The 26796-nt window shown below is 37.8% G+C and overlaps 2 protein-coding genes across 5 annotated transcripts in view; one reads left to right on the forward strand and one right to left on the reverse strand.

Moving 5' to 3' along the window:
- Positions 1 to 9728: 9728 nt before the first annotated feature.
- rnpc3 (RNA-binding region (RNP1, RRM) containing 3) lies at positions 9729 to 25679 on the reverse strand. Of its 3 annotated transcripts, none has more exons than XM_042398824.1 (16): positions 25461 to 25679; positions 24462 to 24618; positions 24337 to 24384; positions 24126 to 24235; positions 23835 to 23927; positions 21136 to 21247; positions 20387 to 20455; positions 18793 to 18935; positions 18411 to 18536; positions 17875 to 18023; positions 15206 to 15391; positions 14108 to 14202; positions 13799 to 13857; positions 12268 to 12400; positions 10092 to 10169; positions 9729 to 9931 (listed from the first exon to the last, which is right to left on the reverse strand). In XM_042398824.1, exons 2-15 carry the CDS (start codon positions 24612 to 24614, stop codon positions 10101 to 10103), a joined length of 1545 nt encoding a protein of 514 aa, XP_042254758.1. In that variant the 5' UTR covers positions 24615 to 24618; positions 25461 to 25679; the 3' UTR covers positions 9729 to 9931; positions 10092 to 10100. The 3 variants fall into 3 exon arrangements, with proteins under 3 accessions (XP_042254758.1, XP_042254757.1, XP_042254759.1); XM_042398823.1 differs by having other exon boundaries at positions 25457 to 25679; XM_042398825.1 differs by lacking the exon at positions 25461 to 25679 and adding an exon at positions 25323 to 25423.
- Positions 24647 to 26796, forward strand: part of col11a1a (collagen, type XI, alpha 1a) — a 119822-nt gene continuing 117672 nt past the window's right edge. The window contains exon 1 of one of the 2 annotated variants that reach the window (XM_042398817.1): positions 24647 to 24986. The gene's annotated coding sequence lies outside the window, so the exon portion shown is untranslated. Of the gene's footprint in view, positions 24987 to 25707; positions 25779 to 26796 lie in introns of those variants that run through there. The other variant, XM_042398816.1, reaches the window with a different exon arrangement.

Raw genomic sequence — 26796 nt, forward strand, 5'->3', positions numbered from 1 at the left:
GAAATCAACAGCCAGGATTTATAGATTTACCTTAGATTGGCTGTCCCGCATTTGTACCCCCATAAATACTTTTACAGCTTTGCTAATGCCACTGTTGGGAATAAACAAGGTTACGGCAGACAAGATGAGGCTGAGATTTAGTTGGCAACTCGGACAGCACAGGGCAGAGCAATGAGAAAGGAGGCATAATGTCAGAAGAGGGAGGAAGCAACTCGCATCGGGGATGAACACTTTATAGCAATGCAGGGTGCACTTTTACATACTGATACAGACTTTACAGGGCTATGCAATAACTGACAAAGATCTTGTGCTCTCACCATATCTACTGTATAACTTGTGAAGAGAGTTGTCTCCTTGTCTGAAAAAGCTGAACCATTAAGAGCTCAAGTGGGACAACTAGATTGTTTTTCTGTCACTTTGTATGTACCGGATAAATCCAATCCATAAGGCTCCTAACATAAACAAGCTAAATATGCAATTAAGATTAATAAATAAAACCTCCTGACTTAAATAAAACTAATGACCTTGGTCGTAATTCTTATCAAAGACATTATAGATTAATTATTCAAGCACATTACTTCACTTCTGCTTTAAATGCTACTCATTCAGACAACTTCATGAAACTTGCAAGGTTTAAAAGCATGAAATATGCATGGTCAAGCCATCACTCTCTTCATAATGAATAAGCATACCTTAGAATTGACACATTTGCTCCTCGGAAAGACTTGTAAGACTGACGACCATACATACACTTGGGAGTTGACTAAGCACTGTGTGTCTTCCTACTGTAGCCTGTGGAATTAGATGCCACAGAGGACACAATTACTTCAGGGGTTGTGGCTTTAATTTTGTTGTTGAACACATTTGCAACAGGTCATTTTAACGGAGTGCATGAGCTACTGAGTCCTTTTAGAGAGCAGCTCAAGTGCTTTCACAGTTTGTTGCAGTGTTTAACTCAAAAATAATTTAAAAAACAATGAAAACAAAATATGGCAGTGGGCTATGACTGTTGACAGAAAACATTTTTAAAAAAGCCCAGATAAATACATATTTAACAACCATAAACCCACAAAAATAACCTGGGAACGTACAATGTATAATTGTAAAGGACACTTACATTCCAAAAAGTTTCACCAAATTGGAACTTCTCAGAGATTGCACAACTCAATACACTGTTGTTTACCTTCAGAGTTAAAATTAATGTAAAACCTGTACCATTTCTCTAGTAACAAAGTACAATACTACAGCTTTATGCATGCTAACATTACCCAAGCAGCAACCTCCGGGGCTGAAAAATTAAGCCAACGCTGAAGTGCCAAAAACTGCAGTTCCTCGAATGGCCACTAAAGGCTGGCTCCAAAAGCGAGTCAATCACTATAGACCCCCATGTTAAAATGCCCAACTTTACAGCAGAAATAAACATGTTTACAGCCTGGTACAAAAACTGGCTTTGGTCTCTATAGCTAATTTCTCCTTTCATGACAACTGTACTGGGGGTGAATTTTTATATAATTCACCCATTTTAATTTTATTAAGCTGTAAAGTTATTACTTTGAGTGACAGGTTGCTAGCTGCTAGGTGGCTTGTTTCAGCAATCAGGCTTCATTCGGCCGCCTCAGCTCCACATCTTTGCCCATTTTGGATTAGTCAGGAGTTAGGCGGAGTCAGGCACTGGCAAAATGGTGAAAGCTGGAGCCGCCCACTTTGAGCTTAAAAAACGCTCTTCAGAAACCAATGGGTGACATCACAGTGGCTACGTCCATATTTATTACAGTCTATGTCATTACCTTGCCATGCAATTGAGAAGACAGTGGTTGACGGCTGGCACCAAAATTCCAGGACAAGTTCCAGTAGTGTCTAAACAAAACCATCCCGTAAAAAAATATCAACAAATAATGTTGTTTATGTATTTGTATGGGAATATTTTACAAGATATGTGTGTATTTACCTACTACTTTACATGACAGGATCACAGCACCATCTACTACTACTACTAAAATCAAAAATAGCAAATGAGACTGTGACAGCCCACTTACAATCCGCTCCACATTTTACTTAGACTTAAACAATGTTACACTCAAAAGAAAACAACAAAGAACACATTGCATTAACATTTAAACAACATTGAGAGCTATACCAAACCTAAGTGGAAAATTACATCTGAATAGACTTACCACCGTGCTACACTACTATTTGCTCCCTCAAAGTCAGCAAAAGCTCAGTTAAGTTGGTACAAGCAGTCAGAAAATTCAATGAGGCACATCAATTGTTTATACTAGTTTCAGTTCAAACAGAGGTCATCTAGAGATACAAAGGGATTGTTTAAGAAACAGCTCATACATATGCCATTTTCTAATTTGTTTTGACAGACTGCTTGTTTTGTCTCTTGAGAGACATAAACTTGATAAACTGCATAAATAATCGCAATTAAAAAACACACCAATAAATGTCTCCGCAGGCCATCAAAGCAGCTGCAAACACCAAGATACATTTATATTCCAAAATTACAATCAAGGAATTCACTTCCATTGCTTGCAATAGCTTAATCTTTAGATCTATGGTTGACTCTGTGTCAGTCACCTAAAATGAACTGTATCAGTGAATCTCTGGTCAGTCTTGAATGTGCATTTTGGTCAAATTCTGTTCAGAGGAGACTGGCATACTAATGATATACAGTGAATACAATCATACCTCTCGGTGACCTCTGTGACTGTGGCCATTATCAATCTGTAGGAAACCAACCCCTTCAGGATAAGTATTTATCATTTAAAGGTGAACATTCACAACGGCTTTCTATTTATTGATGTCTGCATGTGAATGGAAGGCCCACAGGGTCAAGAGGATTTAAAGCATTTCAAGAAAATGCACTTTGATTACCTCTCGCCTCTTGCTTACAGTACACAGAATGCAGCATAATCTATTGACCCAGTGCTGTGCTGACTGTAGACCCTTGTAATCAAGTTGGATTCCAAGTAATAAGTTGTCCACGTCATAACAAATAAAATACTAAGAGTTGGATAATGAATATACTGACATAATGTAACTCAGGTTTTTGTCTTGCTGTTACCTTAAATAATCTGCAGATAAAAAGGCAAAATGGTGTCCAAACACACAACATCAGAAGGGAAAAGGGTAAATGACCAAAAGAAGCAGTACATCTCGAAGTCAAAATTGAGAACAAACACAAACTTCTTCCAAATTTTTATGCTCACTGCAGGTTGGTAGTGTTCATTTATTTACTGTACATCAGTGGCGGCTGGTGACTCAAAAAATTGGGGAGGACAGGAGGAAAACCAACATGGAATCTTACAACAAACCACATTAAACTATATCATTGTCCCACCTGATGAAATCGGAGGGGTGGGGGGCAATTTTATATGCCAATAAAACAGTTTGCTTGAGTGGTGAAAAGGCTGCTTCTTTAAAGATATTTAGCATATACATATTGTCTCTAAACAAAGAAGTGCTCATTTTAGCCATGGAGTGGATCAAACGTGTCATTTTACCAACAAAGTGAAATTCAAATTTATAGTTTTGTTCTATTGTGACAATAAATTTATGTTCTCATCAAAAACAGACAACATATCACATGATTTACACGTGTTTCCTATATATTTTCTTGGTATACAGAAATATATAAAGTAGCACAAAGCTTATAATGTGATACAGGTTCAGATCAGTGCTGAATACTAGAAAGATTGAACACTAAAAACATTCACAGATCTAAAAGTGTAGGTTCACATCAGAAAGTATTAATGCATGTATCAAATGCATGACTTACACACTCTTATCTATGTGCACGACATACAAAATATAGTCTACAAAGCTGACATGTTAACACTAGGGGTGTTAACATGAACACAAAACTCACGGTTCGGATCGTGTAACGGATTTGAGTCACAGATCAGATCATTATTAGGATCAGCGAAAAAAAGGGGGAGATAAATAAAACTTTGTTTTCCATTTATTCTGTAACACACAGCCAGAAACAGCAAGGAACTTTTGCCCATGGTCTTAAATGAAAACAACATTTAAGATCCATCATATATCCTCTGCCTTACAGTGGAGAGAATTGAAGATGAAATCTGGAAACTATCATTGGACCAACTCGATGTCAATATTGCATTCTGGTTGTTGAATGGTAAGGGAGGACGTCCTCCCTTGGAGCGTCATTTTACGTGTTATGGCCAATAACAGATTAGCATGAAAAAAAATGAAATACATTAAGTCCAATGTAAGAGATCCCGCCCTGCGGAGGACAGCAGGACCGTCCTCCTCTGCCCTCCCCCACCATCACTTCACACACTGCCCTTTCTCCTCTTGCCCTGCAGGTGTCGCTGTTGAAGCATTTTAAATAGAATTTCAGTAATGGATTTTTTCCAAAGAAGAGAGAAAAAAATACTTTATAAATAATACTGAGATTTGGTAATGGTTTATTTCAATCAAATATTCTTTTTTATATTTTGATCTCCTTTTTGCCTCTCAAAAAATGGAGGATCAACCTCCTCTACCTCTATGGACCAGCCTCCACTGCTGTACATATAATTGGGGGTAGCTGAAGAGAGCAGCAATGGCTGTAGGGAAAAGCTGTGGCAAATTCAGGATTATTACATCCTGTGCAATAAAAAAAGAAAGACGCGAAGAAAAGATGACATATGCACCATCGAACAAGGCGATGAGATGGAAAGCTTCAAGCTATATGGGAAACTTGAGATCTTGAATTTGCAACTACATGCTGTAGGTGTTGAATCTGTGCCTTTCCATCAATTCCAAGAATTGTCTTCAGCAACTCCTCAGTGCATCCCTGCTGTTTTATCACCTCATGTTTTTTCAGCTTTGTTGATTTAAAACAAGGTAGCATGGGGATGTAATGAAAGGCACAGAAATGGAAAAGAAACACAAAAATTGGGATGCTTTAACCTTTGGTCACATAAAGGGCTCAGGCAATAGAAGGACTTTAGTTTCCTCTGCAGGTATATTTTGGTCCATAATAAGAAGAAGAAATGTGTCAAGTGAGGAGATATATGAACAAAGCCTAAGATCCCCCCCTATTTGCTTAGATACCTATGCAGGTCAAGCTGTAGCTCACAAGAGGCCAGTGCACCCCAACAGCTCCAGTCTATCACTTGCTGCAGGTGAACGCTACACACTGCATTAATTCACAAACATTAATTCACTCAGGGAAGGCAACTCCTGGTAGCGTAAGTTCAGTGTCAGTTTTCATGTCATCCAACACGTAGGTTTCCAGGACCTTTCACAACAGCGATATGCTGACACTAAGAATGTGTATTATATTTGTATCAAATACTTTCAAAGATGTTTCCATCAGAGTGTCAGCATAGATTATCCAACCCAGGTGTTTTAGTTTTCATCTTTAATTTGGTGTCAGAAGCAAGGAGCCTTCATTGAGCTTGTTACCAAGTTTTTGTTAGTTATTTTAGGACAAGTATGCTTCCTTTAAATGTCGCCTATACATACTGTGTTTGAGTAAAAAGTGCAGTGCATCTTTATGAGAAATAATCAGCATCTATCCTATGTAATAGATCTTCGGGAGCTTGATGTTACAATAGGGATTAAAAAAATCACATCCATTAGTTGCTTGTATGTGTTGTTGGCACAAATATTAATTAACAGAAACCATTTTGTTGCTTAAAATCCTCTGGCTGTGCCAAATTTATGAGCCAAAATATTAACAAATGTGTACATAGATCATGATTGATAGGTAACATAAATATTTCTGTGGCAAATTAAACCTCATTAAGTCTTTAAAAATGCAGGGTTCACATATTATCTATAAAAAATGAATACAAGCAGTAATAATAATAAAATGGAGGCAGTCATCAGAGGTGCAAGTCAGAGCAGTAGCAATGCAAAATGTGTTGTTTTTTGCAGTTGGGAAAAACCACACTCATAGTTGCTGAATTCAAAAAAATAACCCAAAATCCAAAGGTAAATTGATTTTAAACTGTGGATTGGTTCTGGTATTGTTGATTTAAAATTTAATATTATGCACATATCACGGTCCATACTTTTATTTTGGGCTCTACTGGAATATTTTTGCATAATTTACAGTTCAAAAAACTTCTTATTTAAGCTTATTTAAGCATTTAATTTTAGCTCCTGTCTCTTAAAGCTTTAAATGAATAAATAAATAAAAAATAAATAAAAAATGAAATAAAATACAATCTTGTTTTTGTTTTTTCTTTTAAACTGACATTAAGTACTTTTCCACTGGCGTCCATATTTCTGCGTAATCTATCTGACTATTTTGCAGTCATTATAAAGCTACCTTTTCCAACTTAATCATTTCTAATGCCTCAGTGATTCTTTCTGAGTTGGTGCATTTAAAGCAATCCACTTATTCATTATTACTTTTTTGTGACCATACATAATGAAAGAAAGATATTTTTATTCTTTGAAGATACTCCACTGAAGTTATGCAAATCTCCCAATATACATGATTGTGGTGTGAGTAGAATGACTATATTAGTGTAGTTCATTGCTTTCTTGGTTATCCCAAACCAAAGATCTTTAATTTCATTGCAGTCCCACAACAAATGGAGCAGAGTTCCTTCAGTAGCACCATATTTAAGACACTTATTGTCATCCCTTATGCCCATTTTATACAGCTGTGTTGGGGTGTAGTATAATCTATTCAGTATTTGAAATTGCCTTAGCTTGTATTTTGTATCTCATTGGAAAAGTAAAAAAAAAAATGCAAACAAAGCATTCAGAGCAGGCTGAAACCAGGGCTTACAGGAAACATTTTTATATACTAGACATGGATATCCAATATTATAACAGTAACCTATATAAATGACAGAAAATCACAAAAAGCATAAGCAAATGTCAACTTAAAGGGGGGATTAGTTCTCACTGCTGAATCCTGGTTGCTGCTCAGATTCTTAAAGATCTCCTTCCAAGAACAGAACCTTTTCCCACAACATCCAATTGTATAACCAATTGCTATAAAATGATTCAAGTGTCTTTGATTGAACCTTGGTCCCCTGGTGTGACAAACCCAAAGCAACACTGCAAAAACATTCACAGTAAATGTCTGCACAGTGGTATAGAGACTGTCTGAGTGACTGACAGAGAAATTCAGCTTCAGTAGCTTGCAGCTTGCATTGCAGCAGGTTAAACGAAACCTTGACAACAACGCATAGGACCCCTTAGGCAAATCAGATAGTGTCACCATTGGAGGTATCTAGAGGATACCTTACAGCCTGGGGCATGCTACCTTGAGTGTTACTGGTATTTTTGAGTATTTTCTTGAACAGTTTACACAGGACTACAAGGTAAACATTATGCTCAATTTGTACAAGTAATGTGCAGCATGAATGCAGAAATTTAGGTTGATTCATACAAAGTGACCAGTACTTTTTAGTGCAATTCCAATAAAACAGTCCTGCAATTCATTTATAAAATTGTTGACACCCTATCATAGAGCTTTGCGGCAAATCATTTGCGGTGCTTTTTCAGTTTAATGTAATGTTCGCTAAGCATAAGAATTGTCTGATTTTTGCCATCTAACTTATTTCCATTTAACTTCATCTATTGTTAAATGAAAAGTCTGCACTTACAGGCATCCAACCTACAGCCTGCAACAATTGATGTCCAACTCTGTGTACATGTACCCAGCAATCCACAGGCCTCGATCCAGTAGATAGACGGCACATCTGGTTGAACCCAAAATAAGAAACATATTATCATGATATTACTTCTGGGTAGCTGCAGTATTAAACAGAGACGGAGCCTGTGCAGAGGAAAGGCAGAACATACATCTTTATCTGCGTCCACTTACAAAAGGTTATCTTTCATATTGCTCAAATGTTACCTGATAAATGTCCTGGTAACTCTCAATATTTCCACTGCGGGTGGCACATTTGTCATCGTTGAGGTGGCGGGCAGAGTGGGGCACAGATGGGAACTCCTCCCTCACGCTGGCGTTGACGTATGAGCCACGGGTCGAACCACACGGGCACATGTGATTGATAACCCCGGGTGCCTGGATCCTAACTGGAGAGACACTGAACTCATGAGCAGGGGTGGGATTTAATGAACTACAACAGATTTTTACAGAAAAGTCTCAGAAGTTAAATTGGGAGAAGTGCAGTGGATTTACCATTAAGATTAATCAATCTAAATCATACTGCCTATTTCTGTAAACTATTACAGTAAATAAATGGAATAGAGTTGCATTTTAACAGCTTTTTAAAAAGGCTTATTCTATAATAAAACACACGATGGCACACTTTTGACTCTTGTATCACAATTTGAGGCACAGATAATTGTTTCATTATGGTGATTTTCCTCTCTGGAGGATTTCGAAGTCAATCACATCCCATTGTTGCATCTGAAGATTACATCCCCTTTACATCATCCACACCATCACTACAGAGTGTAAATTTGATTAAACTGGACTTTGCTATGCAAATTGTTGTTGCTGTGTCACCGAACACCATGGATTTTTATCTTTCCACATTCCATTCTTGATTCATGATTGGTAAGTGTTGTGGAAATGTGCTGTGCAATGAAACATCTGCATTGTGAGGGGATATTTAAAGAAGTAAATGGTTGATGGTTAAACTGAATAAATTGCATTGAGGTTTCACAGTGCAACATGCCTGCATTAAAATGGAAGCAACTTTCTTTTGAAGATTCTTCTGATTTGAAGATGACCGTGATGATGATGCCCTGTAATGACAAATCTGAATGGAGAGACAAACTAGGTTGCATGACAAGAGCTGTGATACTATTCCTGGTGAGCTACAGAGTGTTATGTGCCTTCTGGCCTGTCTTTTAATGAAATGGCCTGTTGTATCAGGGCTGCTTTCTGAAATATTTCTGGGCAACAGTCTCATTCACATATTCGGATCACAAAATCAGTTCCATGTTGAGTCTTTAAACCTAGAAGCTTGATTTTGGAGCCATGGGTTCCCTCAACTGAAAAAGAACAAAAATTTGAATGGACTTTGGTCAAAAAAAAACCTTCTTGTGGTACAAAGAGATTTAAGACAGTTTGATGCATGATTAAGAGGGATAAAATATATCATTAGAGTTATTTGGAGTGGGTAAATGTCTGAAATCTTCATCTTAAATTGCATCAAAGCAAAGAGCAGCAGAGCAGCTTTTATCATTGAACTACCAGAAGTGGTGTAAAACTGAACCAATCCAGACTACATTTAGATGACTCACCACAGCAATTTAATGTTTGTTCCTCTTTTGATACCTAGAAGATCACAAACTTTAAGTCAGCTTTGATTGACATGCACCCAGTACACTTGAGTATTGCTTACACCTAAAGAGGACAAAAACCAATTTAATTTCCAAATCTTATGATATGATGGCTGTTGAGGGGAGAAGTTCATCCTCCAAGGTTTACCCTCAGTAATCACACAGATGGGGCCAGCCAGGGATTGTAAAGGTAATCTAACCCAGTCCCAGCAATTTCCCACAGACTGTAGTCTGTTTGGTTTGTTTGCCGTCTCTTCAGGACTGTGGTTTTTCCACTGTATTGACAGCGTACCATCTGCCGCAGAGCCAATCTAGATCTTGTATACCTTCCCCAGTCTGTATTTACTCGGCTGTAAGGACTTTAAGTTTGGGACTAAAGATAATCAGTTATGATAGTTTGACTGAAGTGTACCCACAAATGGTAACATATGTTTGATGATGTGATTGGAAGAAAACATGACAAAAGTTATTTTAATAAAATATTTTTATTTAATAATAAAAGATGAAGATGACATCTGACGACCATCACCTGAAATTCAGTCAAACAAGGTAGAGAACATCGTAAAGAGAAGTGCAAGAGACTTTTATAAAGAGGAGTAAACTAAACTAAATATTTCAGAGAACATTAGACAAAGGATATGCCAGAATAAGGATACAAATGGTTCTGCTGGGCCACAATATGAAGCCTTGGCATCTTGAATAAATAAAGTGTAAACACAATTGTAAAATGGAAACACCATCGAAATGATAATCAGGTTTTTTTTATACAGAAACACCATGAGACAGTGAGTAATCACATCAGCGGTTCTTTTAATATTCTCTTTTGGCAGGTCACCAAATGCTTTATTACTCACCTGTTGAGTTCATCGTTGTTTTGGTCCTCTCTTGGTATCTGTGTTATCTTGTTTTGGTCTGGCTGATCTGGCATATTGCTGTGAATTCATAGTTAAGGTCTGGAGACAGCAAACATCATCATTAAGCAAGTGAAAGTTTACTCTCACTTAAAGCATTTTCTTTTCAGTCAAGGACTTTTTAGTTTCATAAGATGCCCAATCAACACACCTGCTCCATTATCTGGTCCCATTACTTCACTCTTACTACTATATTAGTATTTTTAAACATCAAGAAATGCGTATCTTTCTTTCTGCAACATCACTAATTTAATATACACACAAAAAAAACTCTACAACAGTAACCTCAGTGAAAAGCCAATTTCAGCCTTTTAAGCACAGGTTCACACTCTGATCATTTGTAATGACAGGCTGATGATTTATATCCTACTCATATATTGTCATTTCCCTCCTAAAATTGCATGCAGCAGGTTTAAGCCACAGGGGCTCTCTTCTTTGAGACACTCACAGCCTCATATTAATTTAATTTGAGAAAAGGTCGCAGCTGTTTGCTCATAAATGCCAGAAGACTAGTGGCCAAATATGGACCTAGGGTTTCGTGTTATACTAAAGCTGGTTCACTTACTCCCTGACAGCTACTGTCATTCACACAGATTGATAAATTGTTGGGCCATGTGACAGGTCAAAGAATGAGGGAGGAGCCAGATGTATGAAGCTCTGTCACTTAAGTGCTGTCTGTTAATGAACCTCACATTTTAGACTGCTAGCATTTCATGCAGGTTTTTCTTCTAGCCCACTATTTTTGTAGCAGGCTGTTTGAGGATTTCCTGGCAAGTGCCACACTGCAGTCTCATGCTAGCACTAAAAAAATCATTGTAGGAAATCTAAACTAGGACTGGCTGTCCCCTGCCTTTGACTGCTTAACAAGACATCTGTACCAGAATGAACCATAGTCTACTTTTTGATGCTCCAAAAAACAATAATTAAAAAAAACAAAACTTGCATGTGCAGACTTCTATTCACAACTTTTTCATATTAGATAACTAATTCAGGTGAACATTATTATTATTATTTCAGTAAAAAAAAGTCTTAAAGAAATATCTCTATTATTAACATGAACATTTGTCCTTTAAATAAAGAGAACTTAGACAGCTGCCAAAGCTGTTTTGATTAATTAATGTTCATAATCATGTTTACAGTGCCACATCGGCAAAAAGGAAAAAACAAACTACGGTTAACCAACACTGCACTGAGGTTTTCACATACCGACTGTTTCATCCAGTAAAATGAAGTAAGATCAGATGAGAAAGCTGCTTCACCATCTTAGGGTCAGTATATCAAGCCAATATCTTTGCAAGACAGAAGAAATTGTGCATCCAATATACAGCACAAAAGTAAAAACCCACACCATCATACTCCAGTTGGCAAAACATGGTCAAATTTTGAGCTTCCAAACTACCTCTTATGGCTGAATAACAACAACTCTGTGTTAGTTTTTGATATAATCCAACACAGGAGTTGTTTGTGGATAAACTACAGTCTAAGCTCCAGCACTGCCACTGTCTTACCTATAATATAGCGACATGCAGGACATCTCCAAGTAAATTACACTGCAGACTTCTATTCATTCTTTGAACTCAAAGACTAATAGGCTGTCGCCAAGCTAATTGGTTATAGGATGCGCATTAATGCACATTAAAAACACCTTCAAAATCAATAACCTTGTTCCATTAGACAAGTTCCATCGTTGACCTGCAATTATCAGTGTTGAGAGGAGGAAGAACAGGTGGTTATTCAGGGCTGCCAGAAATTAGTCCTCACCCTCCTGAAGGTTCCGAGAACCAAAGCCAACCTAACGTCTGTGATGAGAGGTGATAAACCTGATCGCACAAACACCAACTCTCAACCAAGCTTTTTTTTTCCCAAAGAAATGTGCCTTTGGTTAAGGGTTCAGTAACAGTTTAAGCTTGCAGATGAACATTCCTCCCTATTAAATCTCTTTGAAGTAATTGAATCTTGCATTGGTAAACAGAACTGATATTTATGTATATCTATGTGCCCAACTTTACACATTAAATAAATAAACCCTATCAAATAAACTCACAACTTGAATTTCCACCATTCCTCATAAAAATCCTTGTCCTTGTTTCATCTTGCAAAGAGGGGATAAAAAGGATACAACAACGAGGGGTTTGTCATAGAGAACGTAGCCGTTGGTTTCCCGCAGGGCTTTCTCTGCACTCTGCTCACTGGGGAGTCCTACGAAGGCCTGCCCTTTCATCCGCCCCTCCTTCATTAACACAATGTCAAACCTGGGGAAAAAAGCAAAGCGGGGACACATCATTATCACTCGAGGCTTGTGGCCTGGCTGAGTCAACATCATACTGTGGCTATTCAGTGTTATGAGAGAGGAAAATCTGCTTCTGTAACCACACAAAACAACAGCTGTCGATCGTGTTTTTATTCCAACCAATTGATTTTACTGAGAAGCCAAATAGAAGCAAGTAGAAGGGTAGTAGTACATATATCGTACAGCACAGGATATGTTACTTGGTGCAACCTATGAACCAAATAACTGCAATCTAACATTACATTGTCGGAAATGCAGAACCTAAAAACGAAAGTGCAAATTCCTAAGGAAAGCTTGTCAGCCATTTGTCAGTTAGCTGTAATTTGGTGAATGTAAATAACAAGCCAGAGCTTGAAGATCCTCCCATATATGTAATTTACTGTGGATTCAATTAAGGGTTTTTGGACAGTTTTCAAGTACATTATAGATCCACTGGACAAAAACTGTGCCAGTATTGTGAAACACAAGTCAGGTCAGGTCAGTCAAGTAACACTATGGGGGTATTTACTAAGGATCTGCAGCCTTTTTAGGCACTTAACAGTTAAATTGTGTTTGTCCTTATTTACCAAAAGGACCGAGCCGAGATTTTGTGCTGCTCATGAAAAATGTATTTTAATGCATTTCCATTCCGAGGTACAAAATATGGAAGGAGATTAGAAATTCAGAGTTTGTTTTTTTTTTTGCTGAATTCAGCTGCCTGCTGTGGCCGAAAACAACGCTGATAAGAGCGGTGAGAGACAGCCAAAACAATTAGCTGAAAGACGTCATGAAGCTCTGTAAAGCAGCGACCTTTTTCACAGGGACTGATCATTTCTATTTGTGTAGCATATTCAATAATTCCCATTTCACAAACAGCAAGTAAAATCTACAGTCGAGAAACAGGTTACTAAAGGACACTGAAAGTGTTTTCTCTGGAAGAGCTGCATCCTCCTTGTTTTTTCACCTACATCTGTGTTCAGAGTCTGGCCTTCCACTCAACATAAGCTCAGCTTGATGACTCAGGTAGAATATTCATTTGAAGTACTGCTGACGCACAAACATAAAATGTCCCTCGTGATCGCTACGTCTGGTTAGATACTTATAACATAACACACAGTCAGCATGAATTACTAAAAACTCTCAAGAGAAAGTGACAAATTGCTGGAGTCAAAAATAGCTCAGGAAGGGAAGATGGGGTGAAGTGACACGCAAACTGTGTCAATAAGCTTCAGAGGGAGAAAGGAATAAAGTCGAGATCATCTGGGTTGCTGTTAAAAACTGCAGTTGCTTTGTCTATTCTTTTCTTATTACCTGCAAGATGATTTCAATTCTACTAGTGAGTAAACTGTTAGTGTCAATAATAAAAGATAACACAACATACATGTTTCTCTCGCCTTCTGACAAAGGGTTGATGTATCTTCCATAGATGTACTTCAGGTCCTGGAAGACAAATGATGTATATCAGGAGAAAAAAAAATAAACATATGAATATTAATATATAACTGATTGAATAATGTATACAATGCAGCAATAACATATGTGAGATTTTAGGATTTACATTTCATTGCAAAATTTAAAATTGACATTTAATAACACAGACATAGAATGGACTTAAGCAACTCGAGGACAAGCATCACATGCAGGAAGCCAAACACACACATATAAGTGGGTCAAGCATAAATGCACCTACTTTCTCTTCCACTTGCTTAGCAATATTCTTCACGTACAGTCTGCAGGTTGGCTCACCCGGTTCATAATTTTTAAACACAGACATCCTTTTTATCTCTGTTTTAAAAGAAAGGAGAAAGAGGAAAAAAAAAAAAAAACTTGATGCAAGGTGCTTTTTAAAAAACAGGTACAAAGGATCACAGAGCTGCCTACACCTACCTAAAAGTTAAATCCATCCAGTCATTCCGACTCAATACCAACCACTCAATATGTTTTATTTAAGAGTGAAAAGACTGAGAGATGCGCTGCTACATTAAAGCAATGAGAACACAACTGATCTCAACACCTACCGACCACTTCATTTTAGATCATACTTGGGTGTTTAATATCTCTGTATCCCAACTCAGCCTTTCCCCAGTTTATATAGTTTATTAGACGTCCATTCTAGAAATAAGTTAGAAAAACGACTATTCTCAAATGTGGATTCATGGGAATCTGGAGGACATAACCGTAATATGTCTTGAAGTAATAATACACGATTGTTTTGGGTTTGGGTGACACTAATGACGACAAACGTGTCATGGCTTGGATGTTGAACCCTCAACTTCAGGCCGTGACCTCACATAATATAGACGCTCAGGAAGGGAAGCAGCTAATTATCAGCAGCGGAATTGACCGTTCCCACAGAAAAACAGCTATTCTGAATCTCTCTTCAGTCCTTATCATCTTGGTGTGATTTGAATCTTAAAAAGCTAATGCTGATGTTTTTCTCCTCATACTGTACTGTATGCATTTCAAACAAACCACTGTTACTACATCAGTTCTTTATAGATTAGGATTTGTTCAGAGAGGAGGAGAATTTCTTACAGTAGGAGGAAAAAGACATTTGGGTTTTCATTTGAACTTTCATTCCTTCCTGCTTTTAACTTCTATGGTCTGTTTTTTATTTGTTTTTCAATTTCACTGCCTCTAATTGGTAGTTTAATGACCACTTCTCTTTCCTGATACATACGATTCATGTCTTTAGAATAGGAGGAAACAGAGGCACCCAGAGTAAACCCATCCTAGGTGACGGTGCAACCACTGCGCTACTGTGTTGCCCATATAGTTGATTTTTTACCGTCTCTCGACAGCCGCCCTTTCTCCAGCTCCTTCCTGGAGATGACGTCTGAGGGGAGATCTTGCTCTTCGTCGCTGTGCTCCTCTTCCTGCTGGGACGTTTGCGCGCTGGGGTAGAGCTTCCCGAAACCTTCAGCTTCTGCCGCCTCCTTACTGCCGCTGAGGTCAACGTCACTCTCATCCGCTTCTGAAGGGGAGACATGTTCAAATCAATGGAGTTGTTTCACTGCGTTTCATATTATGTGCTTCAGAGTTGGATTTGAGGGGATCATTTTTTTTGGAATGCTTCACGTTACAACACAGCATGAGGACACTCTTCCTCCAGCATAAATACAAATGGAAGTTTTCAAAATGTCTACCGATAGCAGATGCTGGAATAATCACTTCTGCAATGTTGATCCTCTTCAGTAAACTAAACAAGCTCAGGATGGGAGATGGGAGGCAAATCCTCTTTGTCACAATTAGTTTAACATATTGATTGTTTTAAAATTTCTAATCAGGGCATCATTATAAACTGAGCGGGCTGGAAATAATGATTCTTTTTTGTCAGGGTTCAATAATTCGATAGATTTTGTCCTTTGGCAGAAATAATGGTTGAAATAGGTTGTACTGATAATTGAAAGAAGACAGCTTTAACAGTGAATCATATGCACAAAGAGAATTGGAATCAAATCAAAATCCTTTCCTGTTTTGCAAACATGAGTTTGAAAGGCTGTAGGAAGGATAACTCTGGCAGACTTTTCAGGAGAGCATGCATGTGCACACGCTCGTTGTAGATGGAATTACTAAGAGCAGTGAGCCTGTACAAATCCAGGGAGGGGAAAAAAAAAAAAAAAGCTTGTCATCCACGTAAGGTGTATGTGTGTGTGCACTGGAGCGAGAAGTGTTGGGGAGCTTTTCTGATACACTCTCAGCAGAGAACCAGATCACTGCTTTTAAAATTATCCTCCTCCTTATCTGCCCCCCACCTCCCCTTTTCATTTAAATAGATTGTTTATCGGATCCCACAACCCCCCACTTCTGCAAAACAAGACTAATCCAAAAAGCCACCCGTCATAGTTTATCTTTCCTCTGCCTTTAGGAAATCTTTTGTGTTTGACTTTGAGATCTATTTTACTTCTCAGGGGCTTGCCAGGGAGTGAAGTTGTAGCTAGAGAGAAGGGAGATAAGGCAAAAAGGGAACTGCACAGTTGACAAGTAACACAGACTGTGCCCCCAATGACATTTCCTCATACAGATAATGGTAAAACCTTTTTGGTGCGACACGAGTTTCTCCTGTGATATGCTGCTGTGTAACACTCTGTTCTGACTTTACCCATAGTAAGGGCTTTAACTTATGTCAATAGGAGTATCAAACCACCTCCTGCTTAACTGTGATAATAAACATGATGTATGGTAATAATCAAATCCTTACAGTGCCTTTCTTGCTCGTAAGAGAGGTTTTTTTTATATATATAAATTCCTCCAATACATTTACAGAATATCAGTATTTCTCTGATTTGTTTTTAAGGGCCAACTGTAAAAGTGACATTTTCATCAAGCTTCTTTCAGAGATGCATTTAATTAATGACTAATATACGTGAGGAGACAGTGGATGTTATTTTGAAATAGTTTTTGAAATGATTCGTGGATAATTACTCAACTCAAAATGCTGGAAGCTGTTTTGACAATTTTTCAAACAGAAATGCCAAATATTTCTTGATTTCAGCCTCTAAAATGTGCTGATTTAATATTTGTTTTATATTATTGTAAACTACATATGTTTGGGTGGTGGAGTGTTGGTTGGACAAACTAAGACATCTGAAGGCGTAACCTTAGAGTCTGGGAAATTGCAATCAGCATTTTTCACTATTTTCTGACCTTTAATAGACTGAACAATTAAGTGATTAATTGAGAAAATAATCATTTACTGACAATGAAAAGGGCAGACCTGACCTGCCTCTGGTTGTACTTCTATCAAAATTAAAGCTGCCAATTAGTTGATTAATTGATTAGTTGTCAACTATTAAATTAATTGTCAACTATTGATAGTTTGGAGTTATTTTTTCTGATTCCAGCTTCACAGATGTGAATATTTTCTGTCTTCTATGATCATAAACTGAATATCTTTGGCTTGTAGACTGCTCACATCATGGACTGCTGACATTTGAGACGATGTCATGGTGTTTGGGAAACAGTGATCGACATTTTTCACCATTCACAGACATTTTATAGATCAAACAACTGATTGATTAAGCAAGAAAATAATTGATATTAATCAATAATGAAAACAATTGTTAGTTGCAGCTCTAGTCTAAATGGTATCACATAACTCAGAAGAAAACTTAATTCTATTCATTATTAGTGCTGAAATAATCAGTCAAATAATTAGTGAATCAACAGAAAAATCTTACAGTTTTAATAATTGACTGACCATCTTATTTCAAGCCCAAATTCAAACCTTTCACTAGTTCAGAGTTCTCAAATATTAAGTTGCTTTGTTCTGATTTATATTATTGTACATTAAATATCTTTGGGTTTTGAACTGTTGGTCAGATAAAAGTTTTTGGGACAAGCCTTTACACTATCACAAAATGATTTATCAATTGATCACAAAAATTATCAACATGCTACTTAGAAATGAAAATAATCATACACTGGGTGAAGTGGATATCTAAACAGAGCCCTTACCTCCGACTTCCTCACGCTGCGCCCCTTCACCTGGCCCACTTCCTTCCACTATGGCTGAAACTTCTGGAACCGAAATGTGAAATTCAATTTTCCTTGTTCCGGCAGGGTGGGGCTGCTCAAACACATCTGAGGGCTGCATCACTGGAGCACTGAAAACAGCAGAGACAAACACCGTTCCCTTCAACAGCAGCCTCTAAAAAGTACCCACAATAAAACCGACTCCTGGGCGGTTTAAAGGTTGGGATATTTTGTTCTGGTCAACCGGAGATATTTCCCAGTCCGCAAACATACAGCTAGGAGACACTCCGGTGTGTGTGAGTGTGTATTTATAGTTTTGAAATAGAGTTTGTGGTCTGTCATTAAGGGAGTGCGTGCGTATGTGGTGCTGAAACAATAGTCTCCGAGCTACACAAGGCTGTCTTTATGAGGAAGACATATTGTCTGGAGGTTTTTGTCCTATTTTACCAGCCTATGAATACTGTCTCAAGATGAGTTATGCGTGAGGACTGTGACATGCATGAGCGCCTTTGGTGTACCTCTGAGAGTCTGGTTTGGGAGCATAGAGTAGATCCTTGATCTTGGGCTTCTTTCTCTTTGAAGCTGTTTTTGGTCTCAGGGGTCTCTTGCATGCTTGGTTGACCAGGCCCATCAGACGAACAATCCTGAAATAAAGCAAGCATAGGGAATAAGGGGGGAAAAAAAAGGTCTACCTTGGACAAAAAAATGCCCATCAATTGGAATTTAAAGACATTTCCCTTCAAGCCACGTGTCTTTGTAGAAACATTACTACTGATGAATGACACACTGGCTCTACTGGTAGTGGTTGTTTGATGCTAAACAATATGAAAGTCGATTGCTTTGCCTCAGAAAATGTTCATGCAGAGTCCTTTCTAACGTGTGCGGTTATCCGCTCCTCACCTCTCCTTGTCTTCGTCATCTCCACTCTCGTACTCTGATTCTTCTTCACTGGACAGCTCCATCTCCTCCTCGGGTAAAGGGGGGTAGTCAGGAGGCAAGGGGGGAGGCATTGGGATGGGTGGCGCAAGAGGCAGGAGCTCAAACTGTAGGGAACAATATAACATGGCTGAGCCTACAAACGCCTCTGGGTTCAACTGGCAGATTTTATGAGTGTCTTCTTTGCTAAGGTACCTGGTGAGCAATGATGCATTCAGTTTCTCTGTCAAAACTGAGGCTCACTGGTTTGTAGATTGTAGAAGTAACGAGTCGTTTCAGCCATCTATCTCAACCATTTATCTATTACTTTGAGCTACCTATTTCAACCCCTTATCTAGTACTTTTAGCTAATGATTTTGACCTTTTATCAATTACTTTCAACTTTGTCACCATTTATTCATTAATTTAATCTATACTATTTCTATCCATTACATTCACCCTACTATTTCAACTGTTTATTTGCCTGTTTGCTGTCTACTTCAACCATTTATCCAAAACATCTCTCTAATTATTTGAACTTTTTTTATTCACTACTTTTAGATATTTATTTCAACCATTTATGAATTACTTTAAGCTACCTGTTTAGACTTCTCTGCTCGCTTATCAATTTGTTTACATGCCTTCTCAATTGCAACATTCAGTGTTACAGCTGAATCAATATGTAGTTATGTATTTTTTAAAACCAAATTAGTTGATGTACTCCACACTCTTTCCACGTACCGCCCCTGGCAATCGCTGAAGTACTCCCTGAGGTACAAATAACTCTGGTTAAGAATCACTGACCTACAACGATACTAGTAGTACTAGCAAGCAATTAGTATGTAGATAAGAGATTGATATTTTCTTAAAATGGCATTTTTTCCTCTTCAAAAAGAGTAATATCTGTCTTCACCTCAATTTTAGATTATAGGTAAGAAAACAAGCTTGTCCACTGTCTGCTCTCAGGACTGAAGGCACTAGGTACTGAAAACATATATTCCTAAAATGCTTTTTAAAAAAAAAAAAGTTTTGCACCATCTTCCACAGGAATTCTGGGATGTCATCTCTTGGGTTCCTTTTTGGTATTTGAATCCTGCGTAACCTACTGGCCACACGTAGTTGGACTTTGACTCAATGTACTTTCCTGTAGTCTTAATGTAGTGAGGAATATTTAATTTCTAACCAAGTTTAAACTTTGGCAAATATCTGCACTTATTTCAGGTAAGGAAAAAATGTATTTATAGTTTGTTTAGTGGCACAGTGGGCTTGAGGTAATGAATTGTCACTAGAGTTACCAAAAAACTCAAACTTTTTAATAAATTAATAAACCGCTTATTATTGAAGGTCCTCTAAAACTGGGAGCCGGTTTAACTAAATGCTAAGTTCCTTCCTTGCACATAAAGTATCTTATCCGACGCATTTCATTAGCGATGTTTCCTCCTTCTAATCCAACCGATGTTATTGTTTCACAAATCATTTCTATCCAAACCATCAAAACAATTAAGGCAATCTGACTGTTCTTCTTCATCCAACATTCATGCATGATATTCTACCACCCACCCCGACATAACAAGCTTACCATGGGTGGTCTAGCAGTGACTGGGCCAAACGGACATGGTAAATTCATCTTGTTCATCAGATGAAGAACCTGTGTAATTGAAGATACAAATATTAGAATAGTTATAGTATCTGAAGATTCATACCAAGTGCTGGGTGGTAGCTAGTTATGTAAATACACTGCTGCTCTCAAACGGGCAGCCTGTAACTTGGGCTCCATATGTAAAACAGATTGCAAGGCTTTTGCATTTTCATTTAAAATACATGGATCAAGGTAAGATTGAGGCTGGAGTGAGATACCACTGGTGACGCTGAGCATTAAGGCAGCTTCTCTGCAACACACTAGCACCACCAAGACGCCAACACTGGAAGTAGCAGCAATGAAGTTCCAGGCAACACGGCTCCCAGGGAAATGTTAAACCCATAACTCATGCCTCCCACTTATGGTTTATCATTAATACTTGCTCCCCGAATTGAAATTTAAAAAGCAAATGTTTGTTGTTTGATCTTTAAGAGGTTGGATACAGTTCAAAAACCTCTGGGACACTTATTCCAGAATCATATTTCCATTTTACAATATGAATCTGAAGGCTGGAACGCTGTCACATTTGCATTTTTGTGCAAATTCACAATTTCCACATTGGTTTAAAATAGGAAAGTATGAATTCATATCAAATAATACAAATACATACACACAGATGACTACATAGCAAAGATTTGCGGGTACTGGCTGAAAAATAATATGATATAAATGAAGCATTATTTACTCACTTGAACATAAAACTTTGGCACACTCATGAGAGCATGTGTTATATTTGTCAAAATGCCGCTGGTAGGTGGTGGATATAAATATTTCAAAGTGGGATTTGGTTGAAATTTCAACCTGTAAGAGAGAGGAGAAGACAAAAATTACTTAAAAGTCTGCAGCTGCAACTGGCTGCCTTCAGTGCAAGAACCCCATTCACTTAAAAACTTGCAAAATATGTCAAAATAATGGAGACACGTTATTATGTGGCCCAGCCAGTGAGCTTTAGCTAGAGAGCTTATTCTTTAGATGACAAGCACTCAGCCAACAAAATGTAAAACCCAGCCATTAAGGGATATTAGGACCGGCATGCCATGTCAGCACCAAGGCTTGTACTTGTGTAATAAAGCAAGACTCGGCATGAGAGAGCAGATCTAAATCTATTAATGCCTAATAAGCAAAGACTGAGGGTGGGCAGTGCACTATATGTACAGTAATTAAACCTGCCACTTGGCTATTTGACGTAGAGACTAGACTGAAAAGAACCGTCAAAACTATTAGTCAAAGGTCAATTAAAAATGTGATCAATTTAAAGCAGGAAGGCTGTGAATTGTTGGCTTAATAGCTACTCAATTCACTTACTAATATTTAGTTGTTTGATTCTTGTTTTTTTCTATTTAATGTTGTAAATCTGGATTTTATTTGTTGACTATTAGCCTGAATCAGGGACTGGACCATGTGTCGCTTATTATGTTATCCATGGATAAATGGTTTTGTGTTTGAACATTGCTTGAGTGACCCAATGTGCCCATGAATACATCTAAGTATAATGTCATTCCCATGACGACGGGATGACACCATCAGTCAGTGATGTGCACACGTTATTGATAATGCAACAAAATGTTGTTCTCTTGTTTGCAAAGAGAAGAAATACTGATCAAAAAAAAAAACAGAGAATCGAGGAAAGGACAAAGAAATGCGTCCGTTCTCCTGCAGTCCAGCACTGAACCTCCTGAGCTCAAAGTGCAGCTGCCTCAATCTGACAGATGCACATGTGCAAGGTTCAGGCACTAGTTACTGGTTAGGTTAAGTCATACTAATAATAATAATAATAATGATAATAATTTAAATTACCATCTTCAGTGTATTCAAAAGACGCTTTACAGCACAAAAAGAGCAAAATAAAACCAAAAACATGAATAAGTCTAAGGAGAGAAAAGTATTTCAGGTCAGGTGAGTTTGAGAAATCTTTGATGTCTTTGCCAAATTTAGTTAACAAAATAAGTTTCACTTTTATGTTGGTAAATTTTGATGGCATTATTTGACACCTTTAACCTTATGTGAAATTCATACTGTATATGACCCTTTAATTAAAAAGTTGTAATACTTCTGAGCAAAATTATATAACAATTAGATAACATACAATAATACATGAGAGAATATACTAATCATTATACAAGCTAAGTAAAAAGTAAAAATGACTAAATGAATAATTTGCAAATAACCAAATGCCAAAAACGTACAACTCCCTGAGAGATTTATATCTTCTGTACTTAAGCATAAGACTAATAAGGCTCATAAGTTTGAGACATTATTTTTATTTTATTTCAATCAACCAATCAATTTTTATTTATATAGCGCCATATCACAACAAAAGTCATCTCAAGGCACTATTTAACTTTTAATTACTTTTGTGTGTGTGTGTTTATGGGCGTCTGTCTTTATAACTTATTTTTATATTATTCTATCACTCTGTAAAGCACTTTGAATTGCTTTTGATGATGATTATATTGTGCTGTACAAATAAACTTAAATTTTTATATTGATAAAGATGAAATATAACTAACAATTATTTTCACTATCATTTTTTTTTTAATTTTATCGATTTGTCGTTTAATCTATAAAATGTCTGAAATGAGTGAAAAATACCAATCACTATTTTCTCCAATAGTTCAAAGCACAATGATATTCAATTTACAGTCATATGAAACAGAGAAAAGCGTCACATTTTTGCTTGACAAATGGCTTCAAGATTGAAGGTTCCATGAAATTGGCAATTGACCTTTTTTGAAACAGTGCCTCCACAGTGGTGACCTCATGCTAAATGTAACTGAGAAGTCCAACCATTAAATCATTTAAAATTTTTGATAAATCCTGACCAAACTCAATATATTGGTGTAACTCTAACCAACCAATATATTTCCTCACTAAAAGTCTGGACTAATATTTGAATATGATGCTCTTCAACATGAGGAGAGGGAGACTGGATTACTGTAGCAGCAGCGGGATAGACTGTCAGTATTGGGAGTGAGAGGTATCAAAGACCACCTGGTCCCACCAACTGGCAGGACAGACGGCCTGTCAGGCACTCAGTGGCAGCTTTGCTATCTAATTGGACGCAGGGCCGCTGACAGCTCCTGACTTCAGCTCTCAGATTTCCATCCAGGTTTAGTCTGTCAGCTAGCTTCCAGGCAGCCACTACACACCTACACTAACAGCCCATTGACCAGGTGTGGAGAGCTTGTGTCACAAATGCATTTTTAATTGATTCATTTCAAATTCATTTCATCATCTGATGACCGGTATAATTGGGTGAGTAATGAGATATGAACAAATCACCCCATGCAGCAATTTAAATATCATAACAGGTTACGAACATATTTCAAGATTTTCTCATATCACAGCAACGCTATCAAAAGCTGCAGTGCACACACTCAACACTTACCCAAGACTTGGTGCAATGCCGGTCTCTATGAGGGGAATATTTGGCTGTTTGGTCTCCTGTTTCTTCTGCTCTTCCTTCACATGTTTACCACCGCTGGGGGAAAAAAAAAGAGAAAATTGATTCTGCTTTTCCGTGCTTACAACATGATCTTCAGACTACAACAACAAAGGCAAATGTCTGGCTTTATCTCACAGAAAGGTTAACAGCCCAAAATTATGAGTGAAGAGGAAGTAGTCTGAAAGTTACAGTTAGTGCAGATCAACAGTAATTCATATGATACAAGCAACATACCTGACTGACACAGGTGGGTCCTTTAACACGGTGACATGATCTTGGTTTTTCGCAAACTCGGCAACAAGTGTATGATCAAGAATCTCTAACTGATGGAGCCTGCTAAGAGCCTAAAAGAGAGGAGGACTGAGTGAATAACACAGCACAAGACAGACTTAGATTGAGCCTTGTATTTTATGTCTAGAAACTAGAAAAGAAGAGAAAAAAACACCTTTACTGCTGACTTTTCACTTCTGAAGGTTGCAAAGGCTGCATGTTTCTGTGGAGATGGAAAATCTGTTCAGAATGTGAAACTCAAATGACAGGTTCACACGGTGTTAGCGAGCTTCAACCTACCAGACGACCTGTGTTTGAGAAGACCCTGACAGACTCAGCTCCAAAATACTTCAGCAGGTCCTCCTTCTCGTCCTGGCTGAGCTCAGCCGGTAAGTGGCGGATAATCAGCGTCTTACTGCCGTTTGTCTGAACCGGCTCCTCTTTCTTGTCCATTTTACTGAAGGGCAGCGAGCAGAGAGAGAGTTACAGAATCTGCCAGCCACATTCACTAAGTCTGATCGTCCTGTCACCACTGCTGTGTGGGCCTATTACTAGTCATTTGATAAGCATTTTAGAAATGTTTTCAAAAGCTACACCACAAGCGCCTATATGTAACCCCACCCTCTGTTGAAATGCTGCTGTCCCACTGATGGCTTGGACTGTATTATTACTCGATGAAAGGGATCTCAAGCATAGAAAAGCATGACTGCTGCTAAAATATCTGACTGACAAAACAAATGACCATTGCGAAACTTCATCAATCATCAATTGCCGTAGACAATGTCAGAGACGTGATAATAGAACTGTAGTGGAAAGCACGACAAGGTAAGTTTTTTCTACAATATTTGGTCCTCAGTATGAGTAGGATAAAAAGGTGGGAACATTATTGAACATAATTATGTGACGAAAGCTGTGGGAACATGATAACAAGTGATTAACGTTCGTTTACTGTATTGTATTTTTAAAGCTAGTGTTGCCGAATTGAAGAACCAACGCTGATAGTTTATTAAATATCAAATGTGTACGTTTTTCGACCAGCAAGAAAAAGTTAAACTGCAATTTCTTTCAATGAACAACAACACTATACTGCACTGGGTTAGCTCCGACTTTAGCTCAGTGTTAGTATGGCACGAAGCAAGCAAATTCACGAGTTATCTTGACCCTTTATCTGCCAGCTCCTTGTTCTCTTCTCACTCCGAAGACAATACATTATACGCAGTCACCAGTATATACCAAATAGCTGTATAAAGAAAATTATTCAAAGCTCAGTAGATGTATTTGATAAGGTAGCATACCTACCTGCAGAAGCCAATACACAAACGCTCTTCTTCTTCGTTACGGAGATTACTGGTGGGCGATAAAGCAGCGCGCCCCTTTCTGCACTGGAGGGGAACTGCGGCTAACTTCCAGTTTAGCCCTCCGGCTAACTTGACTGGGGATAAAATAATTCAGTCGAGATTTTCCGAATGTATCAAATTCTGATGGTGAAACGAGTCATTTCGCGGGTGAAACCCCGGCGCTGTTCCTGGGGGTTTGCAGTCAAACAAATCCACTTCTTCTTTGTTATGGAGATTTCTGGCGGGAGATAAAGCAGCGCGCCCCCTTCTGCACAGGAGGGTAACTGAACTGAATTATTATAGCATATACACATATTGAAATTGCTTCCATGCGTTTGACAGTCAAAATAGTGACATCGCTGGCTTTGATTTGAATATTTCTGTCTACATTTTGTCACAACATTTGTTTGCTTTGAAATTTTGCCGTTGTGTCTAACTTGATGCTAGGGGAATACCAACATGGATGTATTATAACATCTTATTAAACATCCATGGTTACCATGGTGCTAATGCAGACATGACAGCATAGTCACACTTCCCGTGGTACTTTCACAGTACACTGACCAAACTGAAATGTCCAGAAAATTGCAGTTAAATAATCATGTTAAATATTATTTAATTCTGTTATTTCAACTCCGCATTCTTTAGTGGGATAACATATATGTATCAAAAGGATATTTATGTTAACAGTACCCAGCCAGGGTGAATCAATGTCATGAATCAAGGTTGAATCACTGTTGAATTTTGTTTTGATTTTGAAAGGCGAGTCAACACTGAAATTTCAACTTTCCTTTTCATTCTACACTGTACACAATTGTGCATTCAATTATATTATAACCTAGTTTGCAATTGGATCCACATGACAATACTGACTGAATCAGTGATTTACATATTCCATGTTTTCAATGCATTGTTCAACTTTTGATTATATGTATGCCACTTGCTGTGCCTAGCTTGCAATACTATCCCTATACACAAAAATAAACCCCTCTAAATAACTCAGAGGTAAAGCTTGAAAGTGATCAAATGAGACTCCCTGGAAAAAGACATTGTGGTACCTTCCTGAATAAATATGAGGGAAAGCAGCTGTTTCAATTTATCTTTCATAGATGGAAAGACGTTCTTTCAGATGTAGTCAGACTTCCAAACTGTTCTTTCTGTCATGCAGGAGTTCCACACTGTATGGGAGCAAAAAATGTATAAGATGCCAGAATGAAAAATGAAAACAAACCACTTTTTATAGATTTTTATTTTTTATTCAGTGAGGGAGAGGGGATGATGATGTAAATGAACATGGC

The sequence above is a fragment of the Thunnus maccoyii genome, chromosome 21 (assembly GCF_910596095.1).
Source record: "Thunnus maccoyii chromosome 21, fThuMac1.1, whole genome shotgun sequence".
NCBI lineage: Eukaryota > Metazoa > Chordata > Actinopteri > Scombriformes > Scombridae > Thunnus > Thunnus maccoyii.

Bases quoted from the DNA above. Each gene is read 5' to 3' on its own strand.
- rnpc3 (XM_042398824.1), bottom strand. From the start codon at position 24,614: ATGGACAAGAAAGAGGAGCCGGTTCAGACAAACGGCAGTAAGACGCTG. The intron at 21,248-23,834 runs GTAAGTGTTGAG...TCTCTCTTACAG, and splicing joins GGCATTGCACCAAGTCTTGG to GTTGAAATTTCAACCAAATC. The intron at 20,456-21,135 runs GTGAGTAAATAA...TCAATTACACAG, and splicing joins TGCCAAAGTTTTATGTTCAA to GTTCTTCATCTGATGAACAA.